The sequence below is a fragment of the Colobus angolensis genome, unplaced genomic scaffold (assembly GCF_000951035.1).
Source record: "Colobus angolensis palliatus isolate OR3802 unplaced genomic scaffold, Cang.pa_1.0 Scaffold28, whole genome shotgun sequence".
NCBI classification, from domain to species: Eukaryota; Metazoa; Chordata; class Mammalia; order Primates; family Cercopithecidae; genus Colobus; species Colobus angolensis.
Genome location: NW_012116043.1, coordinates 2468936 through 2495001, shown reverse-complemented (window position 1 = coordinate 2495001; position 26066 = coordinate 2468936). Strand labels below are relative to the sequence as shown.

Below are 26066 nucleotides of genomic sequence, written 5' to 3'. Positions count from 1 at the left end.
GTCCTGACTTCCTTCATTCCTGGGTGTATCCGGCTCTGCTAGGGAGGGAGGAATGCCCAGTGTTTCACTCCAAAGCAAATGTATCAGAATTTATTTATTTTATTTTGTGAGTTTATTTTGTTTGTATGTGAGCCACTGTTTTCCTAGACAGACTGTCTCACTCCCTTCTTTGATTCACAGATACAGCGTAACGTAATGGTAATAAACATGCCTGTAGCACTCCCTCTGTGCCAGCACTTTATATTGTATTAGCTCACTGAACCCTTGCAGCAGCCGCACGAGATGGCCACTGTGTTAGCTTCCTGGGGCTGCCACAGCAAATGGCCACACACGCGACGGCGTAAAACAGCAGAAATTTATTCTCTCGCAGTTCTAGGAGGCCAAGAGTCCCAAATCAATATGTCCGTAGGGTTGAGAAACCTTCTCATGCTTTTCTCCTATCTTCTGGTTGGTTGCTGGCAGTCCTTCATGTTCCTTGGCCTATAGAAGCATAACTCCAGTCTCTCTCTCTCTCTCTCTCTCTCTCTCTGACTTCACATCGCTGCCTTCTTAGGTTCCCTGTCTGTCTCTTATAAAGACACCACTCATTGGATTTATAGCCCACCCTAAATCGAGGATGGTCTCATCTTGAGATTCCTAAGTAATTACATCAGTGAAGACCCTGTGGCTCAATAAGGTCACATTGTGAGGTTCTGGCTGGATATGAATCCCTGGGGGACACTATTCAACCCCCTACAGACACTTATTTTTTCATCATTTGAGAGAGGAGGAGTCTCTGTATTGCAGCAGGAGTCAATGGCAGAGCTAGGACCTGAACCTGGCAGGCTGGTGTGAACACCTGTGCTGTGCTGGTCAGGTATAGAGGCCAGAAGGGCAGGCTCAGAAATGAGGACCCCTGCACTCCATCCTGCCTCCACAATGACTCGCCTTCTGATTTTGTTCCTGTTCCTTAATTGTTTGGTGCCACAGATTTCGCATTTGTAAATCTAGGATAATGAGACCTACTCATAGTGCTGTAAAGAGGATTAAATATGTTGATACAGGTAAAGCACGAGAAAATTTATGCAAAGCCCCTGGGAAAGTGTCTGGCTCAGGGGAGTGGCCTCAGTAAAGCTCAGCTATTATAATCCACAAATATTCCTGAGCGGCGCTAGGATGCACATGGCTGCTGGCATCTTGCAGCTGCCAGAGTTTGGATAGGACAGTTTATTATCATCAAGGCGTTTGGTAGTATTGTCATCAGATGGTTGTGAATTCAAATTGTAGCTTTCCTTACTTTTTTTGGAATATTTATTAGTTCGAAGTTCAGTTTCCTGAACTAATAAGGAACTAAGTTCTTCCATTGTGGGCTGTTTGGTTAACTCAAATGTTAGTAGACACGCTTAACTAGATCTTTTTGCTAGTGAATTTCCAGTAGACTGTGAGTACCTTTTACTGTCCAAACAGGAATCTTCTTTATCTCCTCTGGCTAAAGCAGAATGCAAAACTTCCCTCCCCCAGTCATACCCACACAATTTGCCTGTCTAGTGACGCTCATCAAGTTTCCTCATGTGGAAAATGGAAGTGGAAGCCATACTGCCCCCATGGGGTTGCACAAGGCGTCCGTGTATTAGCAGTGCAAGGTGGCGGACAGTGCCTGGCTTCAAGAAGGGGCTCGAGACATTTCAGCATTTGTGAACAAGTTCTTTTTCTACTGTGAAATGGGTACTGGGGGAAGGTGAGCTACAGTCTCAGTCTGTGGCCAAAACCATCTGAGACTCACTGGTCTGAACTGAGCCATGCTCCTTTTTGCATTTCCAAGCACTTCATAATACCTGAAAGTATATTGCGTAATACCTGAAAGTCAGGAAATCCTCTTTAAACATTGGGGGACTGGGTGCATGATATGGGTTATAAAAATATTTCGCAGCCTTGATGGCATGAGTTCTAATTGCACGCTTCCTTCTCCAGCCCCCGCCCATGGCAGACAGTGAAAGACTTGACCCGCCCACTGAAAAGCTGGGAAGGTCTCAAGACCACCCTCACTTCTGATGCCATCTGCCAGTCTGGAGGGTCCCCAAGACCACCCTGAGGTTCAATAATTTTCTAGAAGGACTCAAAGAACTCAGAAAAGCTGTTGTACTTATAAATATTGTTTATTCTAGTGAAAGGATACAAACTAAGTTCAGCCAAGGGAAGAGGTGCATAGAGTAGGATCCAGTAGAGGTCCAGGGGCAAGCTCCCAGTAGACCTTTCCCAGTGGAGTCGTGTGGACAGCATTCGCTTCTCCCAGAGCTGATGTTCAACAGCAGGCACAGAGTGCTGCCAAGTGGGGGAGCTCACCCAAGCTTGACGTCTAGAGCTTTTTTTTTTTACCAAGGCCCCAGGTAAACAAAGACACTCTTATCAGGCAATGGTCAACTTTTCCCAAGTCCTGCCTCCCTGCCTTCCTTGGGTCCCCTGGACCTGTTAAGGACCAGTGAGTACAAATTAATGGCAAGCACTGTGTTTCCTCAGCCCCTGCCAGGGCACCCCCCATGCTAGGAAATGGTCTGTGAAAGACTTGGACTGTCTCCCCACACTGGACCCTCTGCTTCTCAGACTCTGAGGAAAAGTTGGCCCACTGTGAGAGTCTCTGTCGGGATAAACCAGAGCCAGAAGCCCAGTGGAAGAAGCACTGTGCACGGAATCCCACGAATCAGCTCAGAGCTGATGAGTGAAGAAGTCCCTGAGGACGAGGGGACCTGTGTCTTAGTTCTGGGTCAGAATAAAAGAAGGAACAAAAATTTCACAGAAGATGCTTGAGTGACTACGTGTTGTATCCCCAAGACTGAAGGGAGAGGGGCCTGCAATGAGGGCTCAATTAAGGAGCTAAAATGTGAGACATTATTGTCTCCAGACTTAACTATTGAGGCATTTGTCAGGCAATAAATGATGCAATGTGGGTCATAAAAGAAATCTTCTGTTAATGGACCGGTGCATGAGAGAAAGGAGTGGGATTTGGAGTGAGGGGATCTGGTTTCGAATCCTGGCTCTGCCAGAACCAGCTGTGTGACTTTCATTCGGTCATGTGCTATTGGGTGGGAGGGTCTGATTTGTTCATCTGGGTGTTGAGGACAATGGTGACAGGCCTGGCTGCACGGCTGCTTGGTGAACTCTGTGGGAGAGTGAGAAAAGCTATTATGGTAGCAAGTACCGATAGGAAGGAGGCGGTGTGTGGACAGCGGAAGGGACTCTGTTTCTCTAGATACGACTCTGGAACATTCTTTGCAGTTGCCCCTTTGGCAACAAGATGGAATGGCTGGGGGCAGGGACAGAACAGGATGCCTCTATTTGTGGTTTGCATAAATTAATTCCTGGAACATCATGACGGCAAGAAAGAAAGCTTTGTAAGTAGCAGATTTGGACCCCAGAATTCAGCAGAAGAATGATCAAGTCAAGGCAAGGCATGGCATCTGAGTCTCCGGGAATTGCAGGCATTGCAGTGACTTTTTGGCGTGTGCGGGAGCAAGCAGAAGGATGTCTTAGAGGCTGTGTAAAGACCTACAGGAAGGGGAGAAAGGGAGGCAGAAACATTTCATTTTCTTCAATGAGTTATGCAGACATTTGAACCCCCTAGTTCTACCCTCAGGTTCCTTACGGTGCGGGGTAAAGTTGGGGCTTTCCTCAGGTTTGAGAATCTCTCTCCTGCTTGAATTCTGCCATGAGAGGCCGTCTTACTTGGGCCTCACAGGTGTTTTGATTTGATTTTTTTTTTTTTTTGAGACGGAGTCTCATTGTGTCTCCTAGGCTGGAGTGCAGTGGTGCGATCTCGGCTCACTGCAAGCTCCACCTCCCGGGTTTACGCCATTCTCCTGCCTCAGCCTCCCGAGTAGCTGGGACTACAGGTGCCTGCCACCACGCCCGGCTAATTTTTTGCATTTTTAGTAGAGACGGGGTTTCACCTTGTTAGCCAGGATGGTCTCGATCTCCTGACCTCGTGATCCACCCGCCTCGGCCTCCCAAAGTGCTGGGATTACAGGAGTGAGCCACCACACCTGGCCTAGATTTGATTTTGATACATTCTATTTTTTTAAAGTTTCAGTCATTCCTGGGAGGGATCATTTTTCACCTGTGGTTTTTTTCCCCCCCATTTTCTTTTTTGTATTGAGGTAAAATTTACATCACATAAAATTAGCCATTTCACTGGCATTTAATACATTCACAGTGCTGTTGGACCACCATCTTTGTTTACTTCCAAAACACTGTCGTCATCCCAGAAGGAAACTGGGTACCCATTAGCTGGGCAGCTACTCTCCATTTCCCCCGGCCTCACTTTTCCCCAGTCCCTGGAAACCACCAGTCTGCTTTCTGTCTATGGATTTACTTTCTGTATGTTTCATCTGAATGCAGTCATTTACTATGTGGCCTTTTGTGTCTGGCTTCTTTCACTCAGCATCACGTTATCGAGGTTCATCACATAGCACGTGTCAGAACTTCGTCTCTTTTTATGGCTGAATAATATTCCATCATATGGATAGACTACATTTTATTTATCCATCCATCATAGATGGGCATGGAGTTGTTTCAGTCTTTTCGGTATTGCCCACAGTGCTGCTGTGAACATGAGTCTACAAGTGTTTGTTTGAGTGCCTGTTTTCAATTCATTTAGGTATATACCGAGGAGTGGAATTGCTAGGCCATATGGTAATTCTATGTTTAACTTTTGGAGAAACTGGAAAACGGTTTTCCACAGTGGATGTACCATTTTACGTTCCCAAGAGCAGTGTATGAGGGTTCCAATTTCTCTACATCCTCATCAGCACTTAGTATCTGTCTTTTTTATTGTAGCCATCCCAATGGGTATGAATTGGTATGTCATTGTGGTTTTGATTTGCATTTCCCTGATGACTAATGATGTTGTTGAGGATATTTTCATGTGTTTATTGGCCAATTATATAACTTTGGAGAAATGTCTAGTCAAGACCTTTGCCGAGTTTTTCATTATGTTATTTGCTTTTGTTGTGATTTTGTAGGAGTACTTTATATATGCTGAATGCTAGGCCCTTATCAGATAGACAGTTTGCATATATTTTCTCCCATTCTGTAGGTTGTCTTTTCACTTTCATTCACTTGGTTTTAAATAGTGTCCTAGACCTGCTGCCATGTGTGGATTTGATTAATCAATCTTGGAGGGAATCTTTGCTTCCCATCAATCATTTATTGGTGGTGCTGTGATGTCTGGCTTCATGCACCTGTCTTTAATGACACTCCTCTAACTCCTCCATATAATATTTGGCTGCCTTTGGTATCCATTTTTCGTTCATGGGAGAGGGTGCCCAGGGTCTCACTGGGGCCTTTCTTGTGGGTCCACAGGCTTCTGGGAAGCAGAAGGGAGCTGGTCACCTTCCCAGCCCAGCATGCACTGACCTCTGCAGCATTAGTTCACAGCATTAGTTCACATCCCCAGAAGTCCCAGCAGGCCCTTGTGGTGATACCTGTGTTCAGTGAAGGCATAGTAAGCAGTGGGCACCCCACGGCCTGCCTTCATCCTTGATCCTCCAGATGCATACACAGCATTGGGCCCAGCCCCTGGGTTGCCCTGGGAGAACATGGATGTTGTCCGTGGACTCCCCACTGTTATCGAGGATGCGTTTTCTGGTTAGTAGCTACGTGAGGATCATTTCAGGAGCAGTGTACAAAAAGAAAGAGACCCAGACTGTGAACTCTCCTTGGCCTTTTCTCAATGGCAACACACTCGGGTCTTTGATTCTGCCTGGTGGAACTGTGTTCTGTGAGCATTGTGCCAGGCAGCACCTAATCCCGTTATCCTGCCCGAATGCCACGTTTGTTCTTCAAACACCTGAGGACTGGGTGCTCCTGTCCATTCCTGCTCCCAGAGTGCCCAGTGCAATGGCCTCCTCTTCCATCCCCTGGGCTGTGCAATCTTCTGGCCTTGTACAGCCCACCCCGCATCTTAAAGACTCTTCTCCATCTCCAGGTGAAGAACAGGCCTTGCAGATCCATCTCTCCTGCCCCGAGGCATCTGTCTCATTTGCATCTTGCTGGGGTCCCTGGAGCAGCAAGTGATCTAGTTTCCAGCACACTGATTAAACAGAAAATTAACGCACATGGCAAAAGCTGGGGCTCCTACTTCCAGGCACTTGTAAAAGTTACAAGACACTTAGTTTTGAAAGGCAAGTCACTTGCCACCACTCTTCCCCACGTCTCCCAGAGGAATGGGGCGACGTCACACATACTTTCCCGGTGATCTGCTCTAGTGCCGTATTTTATTACCTGTTTCAAGCTAAAATGGTTTGATTATATATAGTATCATTGTTTTCCCACCCCACAGAATTAAGGCGGCAGCAGGTGTGAAGATAATGGCAGTGAGAGTCAGCAGTGAGGACCAATGGGCAGTCCAGGAGGAAATTGATAATGGCAGCACTCAGACGTCGGCCACCCTCACCTGCATGGGCCATCGCCCGGACACGCAGAGCAGGTAAGCGTGGAGATCCCCAAAGCACCTCGGCAGTGGGGACGAGCGGAGTGGCAGCCAGAGCTGATAGCAAAATAATGCGCCTGTGGATAAAGTGATGCCTCTGCATTTAATGGGCAGTGGTTTCCTGTGCGCTCATCAGCGTAGCTCAGCTGTGCCGCTTCTGAATGGCTCCATTACTGGGATGTGCCACGGTATTGAGGCTTCTATCCTTGATGCTCTTCACACATAAATGACCTAATTAGGTCGGCAGTCTCAAAAATCACCAGAGTTCACATCTGTCACAGTGTCGAGTTTGGTAACCGCATTTTAAATTTTCATCTTTATTATTACTATTGTTATTGTTTGCAGCGAAGAGTTGAAGAAGGAAATGGGGGAAATAAAAATAATTTAAGAGGCAAGGGGAAAATATACTTAGTAATGAATAAACCGAGGGTAGCTTTAGCTATCGGGCATTTGTCCCTTAGTGCTTAAATATAGTCATTTTGCTGATATCACACTTGGGAATTGGCACATGGCCTCAGAATCTTAGTTTGAATGAACTTGGCATTGCTGGAAGGCAGCCTGTCTTCTCCCATTCAGACACCAACCTTGGGCTTTACAGGGCTGAACTCACCTGGGACCCAGAGAGAGGTGATCACGTGTCACCTCCTGTCGGGACACCCGGCAGGTAGAAAGAGCTCACCTGTGTTGCAGCCGCCTTCCCTACACAGTCCCATTGCCTCTATTTCCTTCTTGTTTCATTAAACACCAGTCTTCTATGAGATTGCTTCACTGGGAGGGCTAGCAAGTTTTGCTGGACGTGTGGCCTCCTGCTTTAAAACCTCTGGCTCCTGCTTCTCCTGGGAGGGGGCTCAGACCCCTCAGCTTAGCACATGAGCCCCTTCCGAGTCTGTTGCTTATCACCATATATTGTCACAACCAGTTCTCTTTCTTCCCTAGTCTTTAAGCTCTTCAAGGCCTGCAGCGTTAGGAATGGGGGAGTCCTCCTGTGAATGAATGAGGGCCTGGGCAGAGGGGAGCATGAGAAATGGAGGGTCTTTTCCAATGAGTTGCTGGCAAGTGCTGTCTCTTCTTGGGTGACGCCAGCCAACCTCAGCTAGAAATCTCTTCTGCTGGCTTTGGAAGATCTCTTTCAGAGGGAGAGAAGTGACTCGGACAGAATGGTCCAAAGCCTTCCATTAGGAATCACTTGACCAAGAGGCACTGGATGCCTCTTACTCTAAACTCGACTTTCCAGTCATCATTCTCTACATTTATCGACAGAGTTTTCAGCCCACAACTCCGCTTGACCCATGGTTTCCCTGCAAATTTGTATCTGCCTGCCAGACACTCCTAAATTTCGGGTTGTTAAAGTTTCTAGGGAGCCTAGGATTTTTACATTTGCTTAGGTGCTTTCAGTTGCAAGTAATAGAATATTTACCTAAAAGTGGCTACTGCAGCAGGGGTTTTATCATCTCACATAAAAGAAATGGAGAGGTAGATGGTGCCATGGATGGTGAATCCAGCAGCACAACGGTGTCTCCTGGGTGTTTTCTGTCTTCCCACTCCAGTGGACCCAGTGCCCTGACTGTCACTCTCCAGCTTGGGTTCCTCATGGTCACAAGATGGCTGCACCTCCTCCAGGCATCACAGACTCACCCAGCGATATCTAAAGACTGGAAAGGGGTGTGTCTGTGGGGGGATCTCTCCTCATGTGTCCCTTTTTACCAGAGAAGAAAACCTTTCCAACAATATCCATGGAAGTCTTCCCATTAGATTTTATCAATACGCAGTGGGTTCCATGCTTTTGCCCAAGAGGCAGGGTACCCTTGGAAAATGAGTATCTGGTATTATTTCCAGGCTTTGTAATGGGAAATGGTCTCTGTTGCCAGGGAATGAGGATGGGAGAATGGCTGCCTGCTGGGTGGTTGGCTCACAGTGTTTGCCACACTCTTTGAAGTTGACTTCTGTCAAAGGTTGTAGCTTGATTCTCTACTTTGCCTGGGGGCCCTGTGTGTTTGTATTCCCAGTGGCACACTTACTGTTGGTTGCTGGGCTTGTCAGGTGGCTTTATGTCCCTGCAGGTGGAGAAGTTCGGGCGTGGCCTGGTACCAGGAACATAGAGTCAGGTGCTCAAGCAGTATCCTTAGCAACCTGTCTCCCTGGTTTGGCTTTTTCTCAGACAGGCCCTTCCCTCCTGGAGGCAAGATGACTGCCAGCAGCTCCCAGCAAACATCTGCTAACTTGGTCACTTCAGGGAGAAAGCTGCTGTCCCCAGAGAGGCCAGGCACAAGTCCCAGTGCTGGTCACCACTGACTCTGTTTGGCATAACTTAGATTGTGCACCCACCCTGAACCAATCACTGTAGCCAGCCCTGAACCAGGGGTTTTGACCAGCCCTAATGGGAGAGCTTGGGCAGAGAATAGGGGAGGGATTGTAGGTGGGCAGCGGATGCTGACGGGGACAGGAGCTGGAGTGGGTGCCACCCCGGTTACCTTAGCCTCATGCCTCCTGCTGTTGTGAGTCCAAATGGGATTTTCTGGCTCCCTGCCCTCAGAAATCAGTGTCTGGGTACATAATGGTGATATCCATGGTCTATGCTTAGGACATTAATTTTGTTGATATATTTGACTGACCAAGTGGTAATGTTTTACATTGAAGAGCAACCTGGGCCATGGTTATCACTTTTTGGTTCTGTGAGAATCAGTTTTGTATTCTCTTTAGAAAAGATAAAAAAAAAAAAAGGTTACGGGGAAAAAAGTAAAGTAGTTATATAAGCAGAGTTACATAATTATGAGACACTCTCACATCATCTCATAAAGGAAAAAGGGTGTCCTCTTTCTCCTTCTCTTTCTCCACATTTCGTATCTGACCTCCCTTGGACCCTAAGAAGGGCAGGGATTGTCACTTTGGCATCACAATCTATGCTTACCTAATCTCGCAAAACCCATTCCGTCATCTAAATAAATAATTGCTTCTTTTTATCCCTTTTTTTGTTGAATTGTAATATCAAATGAGGTGTGAAGTACAGGCTCGTGGACCGTGCTTGCCGGCTAACAAAGTGAATATATGAATATATCCCCAACAAAACGCCCTGCAGAAAGCTGTAATCTCTGAATTGTGACAACCTTGAGTAGAATAAAGTTTTTGTATAAACTGCCTGAAATTCTGTGATAAGAATTAGAAATGTGTTGTATGGGAAGACCCGACGTGCTCGGTTAAAAAGGCAGTAAAGATCTTAATTTAAAATATTTTAATGAACACTCATTGTGAGGAAATGTGAGTAATAAAGATGAAATCCACAAGATAAAGAGTGGTGTTGCCAAAAGAGGAGAGAGGAGATTAGAAAAAAAAGGCAAATTTGAAAGTGTTCAGAACAGATAACACTGAACCCAAGGGAAATGAAAGCTGGATGATGGACTGTTTGCATGGAAGCCACGTGCAGCCAGGTAGGTTGAGATGAGGTTGTTCTTTGAATGATTCTTGTCTGGCTGTTGGGACCCAAACCTCAGAGAAAATAAACTGCAACTTTTTATGTGGTCAGAAACCACAAGACAGAGCCCATTCTTATCTAAAAATTCGAGTAGAGGCAGAGAAAAGCTCAGAGGATAGGCAAGCAACAGCCCTAAAATAGATTTCTTCAAAAAAACAGGCACACCCACGTTGCTGTAACCCAACTCAAGGTGAAGTCAAGATCCAATCCAGATGTTCATTGTGAAGGGTACTGCATTAGTCTGTTCTCACACTGCTAATGAAGACATACCCAAGACTGGATAATTTATAAAGGAAAGAGGTTTCACTGACTCACAGTTCCACATGGCTGGGGAGGCCTGACAATCAGGGCTGAAGGCAAATAAGGAGCAAAGTCACATCTTACGTGGTGGCAAGTAAGAGAGCTTGTGTAAGGGAACTCCCTTTTATAAAACCATCAGTTCTCATGAGACTTATTCACTATCACAAGAATAGCATGGGAAAAACCCACCTCCATGATTCATTTACCTCCCACCGGGTCCCTCCCATGATGTGGAAAATATGGGAGCTACAATTCAAGATGAGATTTGAGTGGGGACACAGCCAAACCATATCATTCCACCCCTGGGCCTCCCCAAATCTCATGTCCTCACATTGCAAAACCAGTCATGCCTCCCCAACAATCTCCCAAAGTCTTAACTCATTTTGGCATTAACTCCGAAGTCCACAGTTCAAAGTCTCATCTGAGACAGGGTAAGTCCCTTCTGCCTGTGAGCCTGTAAAATCAAAAGTAAGTTAGTTACTTCCTAGATACAATGAGGGTACAGGCATGTGGTAAATACAGCTATTCCAAATGGGAGAAATTGGATAAAATGAAGGAACTACATGCCCCATGGAAGTCTGAAATCCAGTGTGGCAGTCAGAGCTCTAAAATGATCTCCTTTGACTCTGTGTCTCACATCCAGGTCACACTGATGCAAAAGGTAGGCTCTCATGGTCTTGGGCAACTCTGCCTCTGTGGCTTTGCAGCGTACAACCCTCTTCCTGGCCACTTTCATGGGCTGGTGCTGAGTGTCTGCAGCTTTTCCAGGCACATAGTGCAAGCTGTCAGTGGATCTGTCATTCTGGGGTCTGGAGGACAGTGGCCCTCTTCTCACAGCTTCACTAGGCAGTGCCTCAGTGGGGACTCTGTGTGGGGGCTTCTACCCCACATTTCCATTCCATACTGCCCTAGCAGAGGTTCTCCATTAGGGCTCTGTCCCTGCAGCACACCTCTGCCTGGACATCCAGGCATTTCCATACATCCCCTGAAATCTAGGCAGAGGTTCACAAACCTCAGTTCTTAACATGTGGCCCAACACCACATGTAAGCTGCTAAGGCTTGGGGCTGGCACCCTCTGAAGCCATGACCCAAACTTTACGTTGGCCCCTTTTAGTCATGGCTGGAGTGGCTGGGACACAGTGCACCAAGTCCCTAGGCCGCACAGAGCAGGGGGGTCCTGCGCCAGGCCCACAAAAGAAACAATTTTTTCCTCTGGGGTTCTGGGCCTCTGATGGGAGGGGCTGCCGGGAAGGTCTGTGACATGCCCTGGAGACATTTTTCCCATTGTCTTGGTGATTAACATCTGGCTCCTCATTATGTTTGCAAATTTCTGCAGCCAGCTTGATTTTTCTCCTCAGAAAAAGGGTTTTTCTTGGATATGGGAGCTATAATTCAATACGAGATTTGAGTGAGGACACAGCCAAACCATGTCAGCTACCATATTGGAAAATCTGGAGAATCCAATCTTTCAGGAGTTTTTCTTTGCCTACCTTAGTCTAGAAAAATATTATAACCATTTGAGCAGAGGGAAAGGTCGTCCTTTTAATTAACTGAACTAATTCATTGTTTTTTGTGAAACTTAACATTTGGCCATCAAACAAAAAACAATGTTGACATAAGACAGTTACCCTATCAAGTGTCATTGTATGGATTTGTGAAACATGAACCAGCCTGAATCTTTCATTGTGCTGAAGGATTCTTATTCAAGTTTAAGAAAAGAAGAAAGGAGACAGTTGAATGATTATAACAGCCGCCTCTATTTCAACAAAGTAGAAGTAGTTTTTCCTACCTGACCCCATTTGTGTTAGTCTCTTTCCTTCTATAAAATACTTTGTTGAAAGGTAAAGGCAGAACACACAGAACATGTTAATATGTCTTTGAGGACAATTTTGTGTGACTCTGTTTGTCCATTTCTCATTTTATTTAAAAAATCTATTGAAAAACCGTATGGCTCTTGTTAGGTGCCAGGCACTATGTTATGTCTTTTAGGTGAATACAATTTTAAAAATCAGAACTATTAGAACCCTGCAAAGTGGATATGGAATGTTATTATTATTATTCCCATTTAACAGTTGTGTAAATTGAGACAGTTAAATGATTTCCTGAGGCCGCAGAGCCGGTGTATGGTCAAAGCAGTCCGACTTTAGAGTCCATGCTTAAACCGCCACCTGGGCTCCTCGGAAGGCGTGGCAAGGTGCCTGTGCTGTGAGCTGTGGTCGCATCCTCCTGCTGTTGCCCAACCAGCTTTCAGCTTTCTTGTTCCCATAGGCCCGAAAACTCACTAAAAGCAGTGCCCACAGCACCAGCAGGCCCTCTGGCATGTGGAAATAGGAGAGGTAGGTGGTCAAAGAGTGGCCCCTCAAAAGACATGTCCATGTCCTCATCCCCAGAACTTGTGAATGTGACCTTATTTGGAAACAGCGTCTTTGCAGAGGTCATTAAGTTATAAGGATCTTGAGATGAGATCATCCTGGATTAGCTGAGTGGACCCTAAATCCAATGACTGGTGTCGTTTTAAGAGACACGCAGAGGAAACGGCCACGTGGTGACAGAGGCAGGGATGCGAGTGATACAGCCACGGCTGTAGAAACCAAGGATGGCCGGGAGCCACCAGAAGCTGGGGAGGCGGGACAATGCTGGGGAGGCGGGGCAATGCTGGGGAGGCGGGACAATGCTGGGGAGGCGAGGCACTGATTGTCCCCTGGAGCCCTTGGCAGGAGCATGTTTCTTTCGACACCTTGACTTCCCATCTCTGGCCGCCTGAAGTGTGAAAGAGTAAGTCTGTTGTTTTAAGCCAACAAGTCTGTGAGGATTTACAACAGCAGCCCCAGGAGACTAGTCCGGGGCGTAAAGAATACCTGTTGAATAAGCAGGTTGAGGCGGCCCAATCCTGGATGCCCATCAGTCACCTGGGAGTCTTTACAAAGTGCAGACAGTCCCGGATGCAGATTCCCTAGCCCTTACCCCAGTAGGCTACAAGCATTGGCCTGTGAAGAAAAGTGTCCAGGTGATTTCAATGTGCAGCCTGGGCTGAGAATTCCTGGGAGGCGTGAATGAATGAAAATTCATTTAAGCCCCAGGAGAAGATAACAATACTTAGTTTTAAATGATTTTAGGATTTGAAAGCATGGATTTGAGATACACAATTCGTAGATTTACAGTCGCATTTGCCACTGGACACTTGGAGACCTCTGAGTACCAGCTACTTCAGGAGGTCAAAGCCAGGATCCCATGTCGATCATATCCCCCATGTAGGGAAATGCGTCATGCCCAGGGCACCTGCCTGTAGGGAGAGCCACACTTAACAGAGAGGAGGGAGGTTTGTTTTTGTTTGTTTTTATTCATGCTAGAAAGTGGCAACAGAGTCCTATAAGAAATGGAGGACTCCTCCCTGACCCCTTCAAAAAGCCAAGACCTGCAGAAGAAAAGAAAAAACAAACATTTAAAAACACTCCGCTTATTTTTTCTAACCAGTGGGAAGCACTTTGAATTTATGCTGCTGGCCAGTTTCAGCATAAATATAACAAAAGGCTTCTTACTTCAAAAGTAATAGATGGTTCAATTGTAGAAAATTTAGAAAATACAATTGGGTAGAATGGAGAGGATAAAAGTAATCTCCAAACCTATGATTGAAAGGGTAATAACTGTTAATATTTTGAGTATATTGGTATTCTATGTGTTCACATCTATATACAGAAATATGTTATTTCTGTGCATATTAGACTTGCTCATTTAGCTTTGAAAGCTGTTGTTTTCTGTAATAATAAAGAATAAATATACAGTAACATCTTTTCATGTCATTGAATAGTTAATTATAATGATTATTATCAAACCCTTTAAAAGAATTGGTCAAAGTGGTTAGCCCTTTTCCCAGAAAAATGCAAATACACACACATAAACAGTTTTTCCAACAATTTCAAGATTTGTGAAGCCCTTCAATGAATCTGTAATTTTTAATGTATAATATTCTATTGATATTATAGCAGTATATTCTATTCATTTCCCATATGTCATTTTTCCCCCTTTTAAACATTGCTATTGGCCATTTTTATGAGGTTGCATCTTTTTCTTGTTAAACATTCCTTTAAAATATTTTTTCTTTTGAAGGATAAAATGTCTGTCAAATATCTTTGTAGATAAGTCTGTAGGAGGGAAAGCTAGACATGAACTGGCAGGTCAAAATACATGATACGTTTTTAAGTTCTGGATGCTTTGGTGAGCTTGTCCTGCCTGTTTACAGGGCGCTGTGTGTGTCCAGTGCTTGCTTCCTTTGCCAACAGTGGGCATTACCTTAAAAAAATTAATTTGATAGTTGAAATATGGCTATCTTCTTATGAGCATAATTTGCATTGACATAATTTCTGGTTACATTTAGTAACTTTTCCTGTGTGTTTGCGAATGTTTTTCCCTACTTGGTTGCCTTAATTTTGGACTGTGTTGTTACTTTAGCAAGATTTTAGGTTTGTGCGTTTTCAAATGTAGTCATTGTTTTCTTTAAGGCAAAGACTCTAATCTGGAGGAGGATGGAGCAGGCCTAGTGGAATGCCAGAGAGGCTGTGTCAAAATCCGTCCATCAGCCTGAGCCCTCCGTGGTTAGGGAGAACCAGTGGCTGACGCCAGTTAAAGCAATAAAGGCAGATTTTATTCAGAAACTCTTCCTCCAACGGTGGAAAAGAGACCTCCGTGTAGAGGGAGACTCAATTGTGAATATAATGGAGACAGCTGGGGATTTATGGCCAAGGAAAGGAGGAGGGGAGGCGGGTGAATGAGGGGTAGGCGGATGACAGATTACTAAGAGGAGACAGCAAGGGTAGGGGGATTCTTGCTAAGCCTACTTAGGATTCTTGCCGAAGACAGCCAGATACCAAGGGTGGGGGATTCTCTCTAAACAGACTTAGCAGATTCTTCCTAAAATTGGGATATGTGAGTCCAGCATGGATAGGGAATGGGGTGGGGTTGAAGGATGGGGAGGAGGTGGTGGAGGATAGGTTTGAGACCAAGTCAGGGCTCAGAGGTGCCTGACTCAAGCTTGGTTAAGGAGAGGGTTGCAGTGCCCCCTGCTGGCCTGTCCAGGGCAGGTAGTGCAAGTGAGAACTAAATCTTGGTTGTTTTAAGCCATTGAAGTTATTTGTTAACATAATCTATCCTGACTTGTACAAAGAGTTTTCAATTACACGTTTAAAAAAATGTAATAGACTTCTTTGAGGGGAGCAGTTTTAGGTTTATAGAATTGAGTGGAAACAAAGTATAGCAAATTGCCACATTACCCTTTACCTCTCCAGTTCCCCTATTATTACCATCTTGCATTAGTGTGGCACATTTGTTACATTTGATTAGTCAATATTGATATATTATTACTTACTAAAGTCCACACTACATATTGGGGTACACTCCTTGTGTTTTAGGTTTTGCTAATGTATGACATTTATGCACCATTACAGTATCACACAGGATATCTTCACTACCCTAAAACTACCCCCTGTGCTCAACCTGTCATCTCCCTGCTTCTCCCTGAACTCCTGGCAACCACTGACCTTTTTACTGTCTCCATAGTTTTGCCTTTTCCAGAATGTTGTATAGTTGGACTCATACAGTATGTACTCTTTTCAGATTGGCTTCTTTCACTTGGCAATATGCATTTCAGTTTCCTCGCTGTCTTTTCTTGGCTTGATAGCTCATTTCTGTCTATCACTGAATGACATTCCATTGCCTGGATGGCCCACAGTTTATCCATTCATCTACTGAGGGACATCTTGGTTGCTTCCAAGTTTTAGCAATTATGATTAATGCTACTATAAGCATTCAGATTCAGGTTTTTCTGTAGATGTACGGTTTCAACTGATTTGGATAAGTGCCACGGAGCGCAATTGCTGGATCATATGATAAGGATATGTTTAGTTTTGTAAGAAACTGCTAGACCGTCTTTCAAAGCGGGTGTAGCATTTTTCATTCCAACCAGCAGTGAATGAGACTTCCTGTGTCTTTACATCCTTGCTAACATTTACTGTTATCAGTATTTTGGATTTTAGCCATTCTCATAGTGGTGTGGTGGTATCCTTGTTTTTAAAAATTTGCAGCTCCCCAGTGATACATGATGCTGAGTATCTTTTCATGTGCTTATTGCCATCTATATATCTTCTTTGGTCAGGTGTCTGTTCGGGTCTTTTGCTCATTTTTAAAGTTGGGTTGTTCTTTTTTTATTATATGTTTTGTAACTTTTTTTATTCTGTGGCTTGTCTTTTCATTTTCATGATTAAATATACATTTTGAGTAGTGATACCAGTTCCATAATACATTCATAGATTTCAAGTGACTGCCTTTGGATGACTAAAACGTTCCAAAGTTCTAATTCTCAAGATGGCTGATTTAGAGCAGAAAAAAGCATACTTGGGTGTTCTGGTGTGGTTGTAAAAAAAAAAAGGAAAAGTCTTAATTTTGGCCCCTGAGTCTTTCTGATGACCAGGAGGTTCTGGCTGCCTGAGGGCTATGTCCCTGGTGCCATGCAGGTTCATACAGCTCATTCCTAGAATGTCTGTGTGGCCACCTCAAGGTCTTTCTGACCAGGTCTTTCCCCACTAATCCATCCAGCTGCTAGTCTGGTCTTCTTGAAACAGCTTTCATCATGACCTAGTGGTCCTGTTGCCTTTCTCAGCAAATCAAAGCAATTGGATGGACTGTTACAGTCATTTTGAGAATCAGAGCTCGAGATGCTGGAAACCCTAGTCCAGGAGTCAGACGCTGAGACAGTGACCTGAACCGGTAGGCAGCGCTCCCTGCAGTCACAGGACAAGAGACCACGTTTGATGGAACAAAGAGAACACAATGGGTTCTGTATGGAGAGAATCTAAAAAGGCTTCTCAGAGGAGGTAACTTTTAAACTGATCCCTAAAGCATGAGTAAGAGTTTAAAAGTGTTTAGAAATACACATTTCTGGGAAGGTGACCTATTAAACCACTCTGTATGTAATATTAACACTGTATTATATTCATCTTGCAAAATGCTCTTAAATGCAAACCTTTGATGTGGCACAGGTAAGGCCTGATAGTGGGGCTGGACGGTCCTAGAGTATGGGAGGGTATGGGAGGGTGCCTCTGGTTGGGGGCCACCATGTCCAGCCCTAATATCCTCTTTCTGTTCCAGGATCCCACATGACACTTAGTCATCATGTCTCCCGAGGCTTCTCTTGGCTGTGACAGTTTCTCAGCCTTTCCTTGTTTTAGATGACCTTGACAGACGGTCCTTGTCTTGAGGAACACTGGTCAGGGATTGTATAGAATGCCCCTTTATTGAAACTTGTCCGATTTTTTTTTAACTTAACTAAACTGAGGTTATAGGATTTTGGGAGGTAGGCCACAGAGGTAAGGTGCCATTTTCATCATATCGTATCAGGCAGGGTACATGCTACCAACATGATTTGTGACTGTCGGCCTTGATGGCCTGCCTGATGTTGCCAGGTTTCTCCACTGGAAAGTTACTTTTCCCTGCTTCCCCCCTCTCCACACTGTGCTCTTTGCAAGGAGGGCACAGTGCGTGCAGCCCACACTGAAGGGGTGGGGAGTTATGCTTCCTCCTTAAGGGTGAAGTATCTACAGATGTATTTGGAATTCTTCTTGCAGCTCCACTTTAATTTCTGATGCGAATCGAAACGAGTCCTTGAGCTCTGGGAGTGAAGGGACTGTGTTTCCTTCCACAGTGAATCACTGTTACCCAGCACTGTACCGTGCCTGACTGCGCCTGACACATATCCTTAATAACATATTACTAAATGAATGAATAATGCAGGATGATTTGTTTAGGCACACCTGCCCTCTTGTAAATTTCCCTTCCACCCCCTAACAGGTTGGACCGTAGCTGTGGGGTTGTCAGGTGAGCGCACTGGCCAGGGCTGTCGGCACACTGGAGAGCTAGATGTCACATCATTGATCAGAGTTTCACGGTAGCTCATGAGGATAATGATGTGAAATGTGCAGGGAGCTAAAACAGGGTCATGTGATAGAGGGGCCTGGGCAGGAAACCCAGTCTAGGGAAATGCTGTTGGCTCTGGGATGGGAGGAATGAGGAGAAGCCAGCCACTCAGTGACCTGGGGAAGGACTTTCTAGGCAGAGGGAAGAGCAGCTGCAAAGGCTCCCAGGGAAGGCGGAGCCAGGTTGGTAGGTTGAAGGCCTGGGCAGCACAGAAATCACAGGATCCAGCTGAGCTTGGGCCAGGTCTTCACGACGGTCATCTCTGCATCTGGCATCCTGTGCTTCAGTTCAGCAGATGTCTATCAAGCCACCCACCTTCTGAGTGCTGTTTTGGGTTCTGGAAAATCAGCCGGGAACAAAACCAGTGAGTCGGTCCCGGCTCTCCCGGAACTTACATCTATAGAAAGGAACATGCAATTTTATGTCAGGTGGTGATAAAAGCGAACACGAAAAATAAGGCAGGTAAATGGACAGAGTGACTGGGAGGTTCTACATCAGATAGGGCAGTCAGGAGGGCCTCTGTGATGAGCAGAGCCTTGAAGGGAGTGTGGGGAGGAGCCGTGGAGAGACGTGGGAGGAGACAGTCTCCCCAGAGTCCCTGAGGTGGCCGGCCCCGGTGTGGTTAGGGGTCGAGCTGGCATGGAGTGAGGGAGGGGGCAGCGGGGACCAGGTCAGCAAGGTGCCGAGGGCTGAATTTTATAGGACTTCATAGGCTCTGAAAAGACTTTGGATTTTATTCTGCATAGGATGAGCAGCTACTGCAGGGCTTTGAGGGAAGTGATGTGATCTACTTTACATTTTTTGAAAGATCTGCTTGGAGGAGCAAGGGGGGTTGCCTGGGAGCCCAGGTGAGGGCTGTTGCCATCATCCAGGAGCTGTAACTGAAATGGAACTTGCCTTTCTGCTTGTTGCCTTGGTAATGGGGAGTCCCCTTCATGTTAATGATGACATGATGAGAAAAGCCGCATGTAACCGAATGATGGTAAACAGGCAGAGAAGCAAATGGTCTGGCTAACTGTAGTTTGGTGGAAAGACAGCAGCGCCCTGGGAAGGGTTTACGGAAGGCTTTGAGCATGGGCAGAAGGTGAGAGTGTCAGGAGAATGTCTGGGATAAGGACCGAGACATCGTACTGAGTGACGGGCTTAGGACTAGATTGCTTTGTGTGGATGTCCTCAGTATAAATAAACCAGGTCTTCCTGTGGGCCATGGCCGCTTTTCTTCCCCCTGACTCTACTCCTATGGGCAGGAATACCCAGGGCTGGGAGGAAGCTCTGCTCAGCCTTCCAGGATTGCGGCTTTGGGGTGCTAGCCATGATGGCAGCCAGCTGGCTTGTCCTTGGTGCTCCGAGGCGTGTAGAGGGGATCTCAGTGAGTGAATGGTGAGGTGGGACAAGGGGTTGGTTGGCTTGAGATACAATCTGCAATGCAAAAGGCTCGTGGTGGGTGGATAGCCATTGGTCATGGGATTCTTAGGGCTTGCAGTTTGAAGCCTGGGGACTCTGAGACCTGGATTCTGCTCTGGAAACCTCTGGTGACTTTACTGCAGTGTCTACCTCCTTTCTCTGGGTCTTGCTTTTGCCATGTGTGAAATCAGGGGCTGTGTTTTTAAATGCCCTTTTTCTTGTGCTAGGGAGACAGTTCTGATCCTGGGACGTGGATCATGGGTGCTCTGCTCTCATGCTCTCGGGGTGTTGATGGGGTGTGACAGGGGCTTGATTTTGTATATGCCGTTTGGGGAATTACTTTTGCGAATCCTGTAAGTAAAAGCAAGGTTGGGCAGACGCCACGGTCAGCCAGGTCTGCATGGTGGGCCAGGCTGGTTACAGCTCTGGCATTCAGCAGGCACATCTATTGTTTTATTTTAATTGGAGCATAACGACTGTAATCACACAAGCTTGGGAAATTGGAACCTGGAGGAAGCATTCTTTTGTTGAAAGACAATAGTGAATGGGCCAAGGAATTCCTTGAAAAAAAAAAATATATGGAGAGAGGGAGGGTTAGAATGTGGCCTGCGATGCCCATGGCTTGCTGCCTAGTCAATGGATGGGGCCAGTTGTTTATGAGCATTACTTTTGCTGGTTGGGAGCATTTTTAGAATTTCATTTCTGATATATCAACTTGCTTACTTAACAAGCAGTGCATTAAAAAGCATGAAAACTGACAAGTACTGGCTTGTCCGTCCCTTTGATGGGCCGACTGTGGTGGAGTCGGCATCTGGTATCTGTTGGTGCGATGCTTGGTGCATACCTGTCGACGTTGATTGCACTCAGATTAATCTTCTGTGTGAGAATGTTTTCCCTTCCCGGGAGTATTCTGGGTTCCGCAGACACACTTCATAGTTTACTCATTTGGTCTATAAGCAGTGGACAAAAGCACTTCAGAGTGAAATGCCAATTTGGCCAGGGAAAGTGGGAACGAGAAGCACTTGTGTCTTACTTTAAGCAGGTGTTGGAGCAGACACTTTATGTCTTCTAAGAATGCTGAGTGCCCCACACTGTGCATGGTGAGTCCTGCCAGTGACTTCTGAGTCAGCCCCACAGCCAGTGTCCTTGCAGTGTGCTTATTTTTAAATGTTTTTAATAACTGCAGGTTTACAGGGTTTAGACCTGGCCACAAAGATCACCACATCCTTCATTAGTTTGAAAGGACTGGAATGAGTGAAGCTTGCCCAGATGCTTGTAAAGGTATTGGCTGTGGAACATCGCGGTCATCGGGGCAATGCTGGAAGTCTTTAGGAAGGAGGTGTCCCCTGACTTGAACTCCAAATGGCTTTATTTCTGGAATGACACTGTGGTCATCCCTCTTTCAAACACTCTCTGGCTCATCTGGGATTTTTGTGCCACGAGTCTCAGCTGACTGCCCTCTCTAGAACGATACCCTAAGGCTAGACAATGATATTTTGCGTTTTCTATCCTCTGCCGATGCTGAAGCCTTTTTCTTAAAGTTTGCAACGTAATGCCATGCTATTACTCTTTTCCTTTCTCTTTTGTTTTGCCTTGGAAGGGGGCTCTCCAAATTGAATATAACTATGAGATATTTGTGGGTGTATTAGTTTCCTATTGCTGACATAACAGATGATCAAAAACTTTGTGGTTTCAAAGGACATACATTTATTCTTTCTTAGGTCTGAAAGTCAGAAGTCTAAAATAAATTTCGCTGGGTGTAAGTCAAGGCATTGCAGAGTTGCCTCCCTCCTGACAGCTCTCTGGGAGGGTCTGTTTTTTCACCTTTTCCCGCTTGTAGGGGCTGCCCACATTCCTTGGCGGGTGGCCCTGTATCACTCTGACCTCTGCTGCCACGGTCACGTCTCCTTCCCTGACTCTGACACTCCTGTCCGCCTCTAGTAAGGACCAGTGTGGTCACATCAGGCTTACGTGCTAGTCCAGATAATCTCCCCAGCCCAGGAGCCTTCATCTAACCCCATCTGCAAAGTCCCTTTGACCGTGTAGGGCACCGTGTTCACAGGTTCTGGGGATTAGGACGTGGCCGTCTCATGGGGCACCATTCTGCCTATTCACAGTCTGTAATGTGTGTGTCCTGGGCCTGTCCGGGGTCGGCTGGCTTCCGTCTGGGTTTGGCCCTTGGGGGGCCGTAGTGGGAGATTAGAGGGTGGGAGGGTGGGGGAAGGCGGGGCATCCCTCCCCATCTCAGCCTCAGTGGCTGCCTTGGCAGTGGCTCCCCACAACCCCTGATTCCAGCCCCTTCAGGAGGCGCTGGCTGTGGTCAGGTGTCAGGTTTCATCAAGCGGTCCCCAGGCTCTGGCCACTGCCAGTTCTCCCTTGCCCTTTTAGCCTAGAGGTGGTCGTGACTTCTTGCTGTTCTAATCTCTGTGTTTTTTCACCATCCTGTCTGCCTTCTCAGGCTTTCCTTCGCTTGGGTAACCAATTCCCTGCACCGAATTCCTTTTATTGTAGACTCCTGAAGTGGTGTGTGTTTCTTGCGCACACTGGTCTGATGCAGCGGGGTCAGGAGCAAAGAGCTCGTCCTCACGCTGAAACTTCTTTTCCATGTAAAACTCAGAGTGCAGGAGGAGAGAAGTCTGGGTCTCCTGAACCAGCCCTGGACTCTTTCTTACCAAGCGTTTGGGGAAACCCTCAGGAAAATTCCCTTGTTGGGGGCTGAGGTGTCCCCTCACCCTCTGCACCTCTGCTCTGTAGAGACTGTCTCTTCTTAAGGGGAGCAGGGGAGGAGAAGATTGTGACCACTGTCTCTCGTTCCCTGATAAATCTTGCTCAAGGTGTTCCTTCCAAAATGAAACTGAGGGCTGAAATGTGTGGCCGCGAACCCCCTGTTTCACATCCCTGGCTGGAAAACCCCAGTTGCTCTTCTGAATTACGTCTGTATGAATAAGCAAGGCAGACCTTTGATCCTTTGATGTCCAAAGAAGGCAGGCGAGAGCCTTGATCAGTTGCCACGAAGGGCCTAGAATTTCTGTCACAGGGACCATTATTAAAGAGAGACTGGGGTGCGGAAGGGGTGGAGCCCTCAGCCCTACCCACCCGGGGCTGGGACGGCCCCCAAGTTTTCTGCAGGGGAAGGTGTTAAACGCATCCTCCCTGGTCGCCAAGCAAGGACATACCAGCCCCAGCGTTCAGGACTGCTTAGAAACATTTATTCATTCATTGCGTATTACGGAGCCCTCCCAAGAGCCAGGCACTAGTATAGGTGTTGAATTTACCACACTGAAAAAAACGGCCAATGTCTTTCCTCCATGAAGTTTATATTCTAGTGGGAGGAAACAGACAATAATAAAGATTTATTAACAGATGGAAGAAAGTCTTAGGGAGAAGAATAAAGCAGGAGATAAGAATGGAGAATGCTGGTGTAGGGAAATCCCTGATTTGGGGGCAGTAAGTCAGAGATGAGCTCACTGTGAAGAGCTGCTGGACTGGATGTCTGAGAGGTGGGAGGGAGGGGACAAGGGGACTCCTCGGGGCAGAAGGAGCTAAATGGAGGGGACCTCTCCTAAACAGGGCAGCAGGGAGGCCTGTGGGGCTAGAGCCGATGGAGCAGAGGTAGAGTCAGAGGGTCTCGGTGCTGGTGTCTGCCTCTCTGTCTTGCCCCTTGGTGCCCCACAGGGAGGTCCTCTGCTTCCCTAACAACAGTCTCCCATGAGCTTTGAAGACATCCTTTCCTCCCTTCTGTTCCGAGGTGAGGCATCTGGTGGGCATTGTGGTCTTTGCCTCTTTCCATCCTCTCCCTGTGCGTGGTCATGTTCCAGTGGAAAGTAGAAAGAGTTTGGGCTCTGGAGCCCAACTTCCTGAACTGCATTCTCAGCTGTGCCTCTTACTAACTGTGTGAGCATGAGCACGTTGTATGAAGCTCATTGTCAAAATTAGGATCCTAATGGCTACACCACAGGCCATTAGGGAGTGGGATGCCCAAGGGAGTGAGTGTGGAAGCTACAAGCCCAGCACACCAGATGCTCCGTCCATCCCAGCCTCACTGTTTGCCGTGCTCTCTTCCTGTTATGGAATCATACCTCTTCCCCTGTAGCACACACACAGCCTTATTTGGAGATAGGCTCATCGGAGTTGTAATTATTTAAGATGAGGTTACACTGGAGTTGGGTGGCACCTAATCCAAGACGACTGGTGTCTTTTAAAAAGGGGGAAATTTGGACACAGACATGCACATAGGCAGAACATCGCGTGAAGGCAGAGGGCAGTGATGCATCTAGAAACCAAGGAACATCAAAGATTGCCGGCAACTACCAGAAGCGAAGGGAGAGGCACAGGACAGGTTCTCCCTCACAGCTCTCAGAATGGGGAGACCTTGCCACACCTTCATCAACGTCCAGGCTCCAGAACTTCAAGGGAATAAATATCTGTGGTTTAAGCCACTCAATTGGTGGTACTTTGTTATGGCAGCCCCAGGAGGCTAATCCACTTGCCTTCATCTTTTTTTGTCCACCTCCTTGGAACATAGACCTATGGCTGAACTATTTATAGTCAAGTGGCTGGTGTGGTTTCAGCCCATCTTCTCCAAGTCTCAGAAGCATCTCCCCAGAATACACAAGTCCCTTCTGCCACCTGCAAGTGTCCTCTCTGGATGTCACGTGGCTTTTGACCCTCAAGCCAGGGTCATCTCTGGAGCACAGGTGTGTTCAGGCCTCTAATTCTGGTGGATGCAGTTTTCAAGGGCCATACCACACCCATGTTTAGCTGATAGGATTTGGCTATGAGCTTCTACAAAAGAGAGAGACTCAGATAACATTTAAAATTCAATACAGATGTCTTTGCACCCGCCATCCACTCAGGAGGGGCTGCCTGGGAGGGAGCATGGGATTGAGGCAGAGTGACCCTGCTGCTCCCAAGTTTGGATCTGCTTTCCCTGACCTGCTCATGGTGTGAACATTCCCTTGGGCTGACTGATTCTGATGCTGGCAGATCTGAAATCTTTTTTTTTTTTTTTTTTTTTTGAGACGGAGTCTTGCTCTGTCGCCCAGGCTGGAGTGCTGTGGCCAGATCTCAGCTCACTGCAAGCTCCGCCTCCCGGGTTCACGCCGTTCTCCTGCCTCAGCCTCCTGAGTAGCTGGGACTACAGGCGCCCGCCACCACGCCCGGCTAGTTTTTTATAGTTTTTTTTTAGTAGAGACGGGGTTTCACCGTGTTAGCCAGGATGGTCTCGATCTCCTGACCTTGTGATCTGCCCGTCTCGGCCTCCCAAAGTGCTGGGATTACAGGCTTGAGCCACCGCGCCCGGCCAGATCTGAAATCTTAATGTAACATGACTTTAACACAAGGCAGCTACTTTAAACAAAAGGGATGGACATTTGGGTTGTTTTCACTTTGTGGTTATTGTGCATAGTGCTGTTAGAAACAATCCTGTATAAGTTTTTGTTTGAACACCTGTTTCCAGTTCTTTTGGGTAGGTGCCTAGGAGTGGAATTGCTGGTTCATATGGTAATTCTATGTTTAATTCATTGAGGAACTGCCAAACTGTTTTTCACAGTGGCTGCACCATTTTACATCCCTACCAGCGATGTAAGAGGGTTTCCATTTCTCCACATGCTTGTATGGATAAAGAAAAATGTAGTGTCTCCATATACTGGGATGTTATTCAGCCATGAAAAGGAATGAAGCAGAAGCACATACTACAACACAGAAGTACCTTGAAAACGTGATGCTGAGGGAAAGAAACCAGACGTAAAGGGCCACCTGGTGTGTGATTCCATTTATACGAAATGTCCAGAATAAGCAAATCTATAGAGACAGACAGCAGAGCAGGGTTGCCAGGGTGCCGGGAGCAGGGCTAAGGGGGAGTGGCTGCTGAATGAACATGGGTTTCCCTCTTGGGGTGACAAAAACATTCTGGAGGTGGCTGGTGATGACTGCACAGCATTGTGAATGCACTTAATGCCATTGACTTGCTTGCTTTACAATGGTAAATTTTGTGTTCCGTTTATTTTACCACAATAAAAGTAAAGCAACAAAGGGGGAGAAGATTTTTCTCTGCAAAAATCTCTTGTAATGTGCTTTATGGCAACTTTAAGGGATATTCAAAGGCTGCTTCTAATGTAGTTTTTCACCTTCCGTGTAGTCTTTCAAACTAAACTCCTACAAGTATCAACTGCGTTCTTCTCCCTTTATTGAGACTTTCCAAGAATTAAACATACTTTTAAGAATTCAAAGGTAGTATCTAATACTATCAGAGCTGATATGTCCATCTGAGCAGTAACTGTAAGGAAGGAGGTTTTTGGAGATTGGCAACGGTTCTGCATTTAATTCCGGAGAGGTGTAACTCTTAAGAACTAACACTCTTGGCCGGGTGCGGTGGCTCACGCCTGTAATCCCAGCACTTTGGGAGGCCGAGACGGGCAGATCACGAGGTCAGGAGATCGAGACCATCCTGGCTAACACGGTGAA

The 26066-nt window shown here is 46.4% G+C and overlaps 1 protein-coding gene across 1 annotated transcript in view; it reads left to right on the top strand.

The window, feature by feature from the left end:
* The window catches only part of TMEM132B (transmembrane protein 132B), a 321710-nt gene that overhangs the window by 76763 nt on the left and 218881 nt on the right, over positions 1 to 26066 (top strand). Inside the window, exon 3 of the mRNA XM_011948388.1 lies at positions 6314 to 6460. Within this exon, the coding sequence (XP_011803778.1) occupies positions 6314 to 6460 (147 nt within the window). The remainder of the gene's footprint in view (positions 1 to 6313; positions 6461 to 26066) is intronic.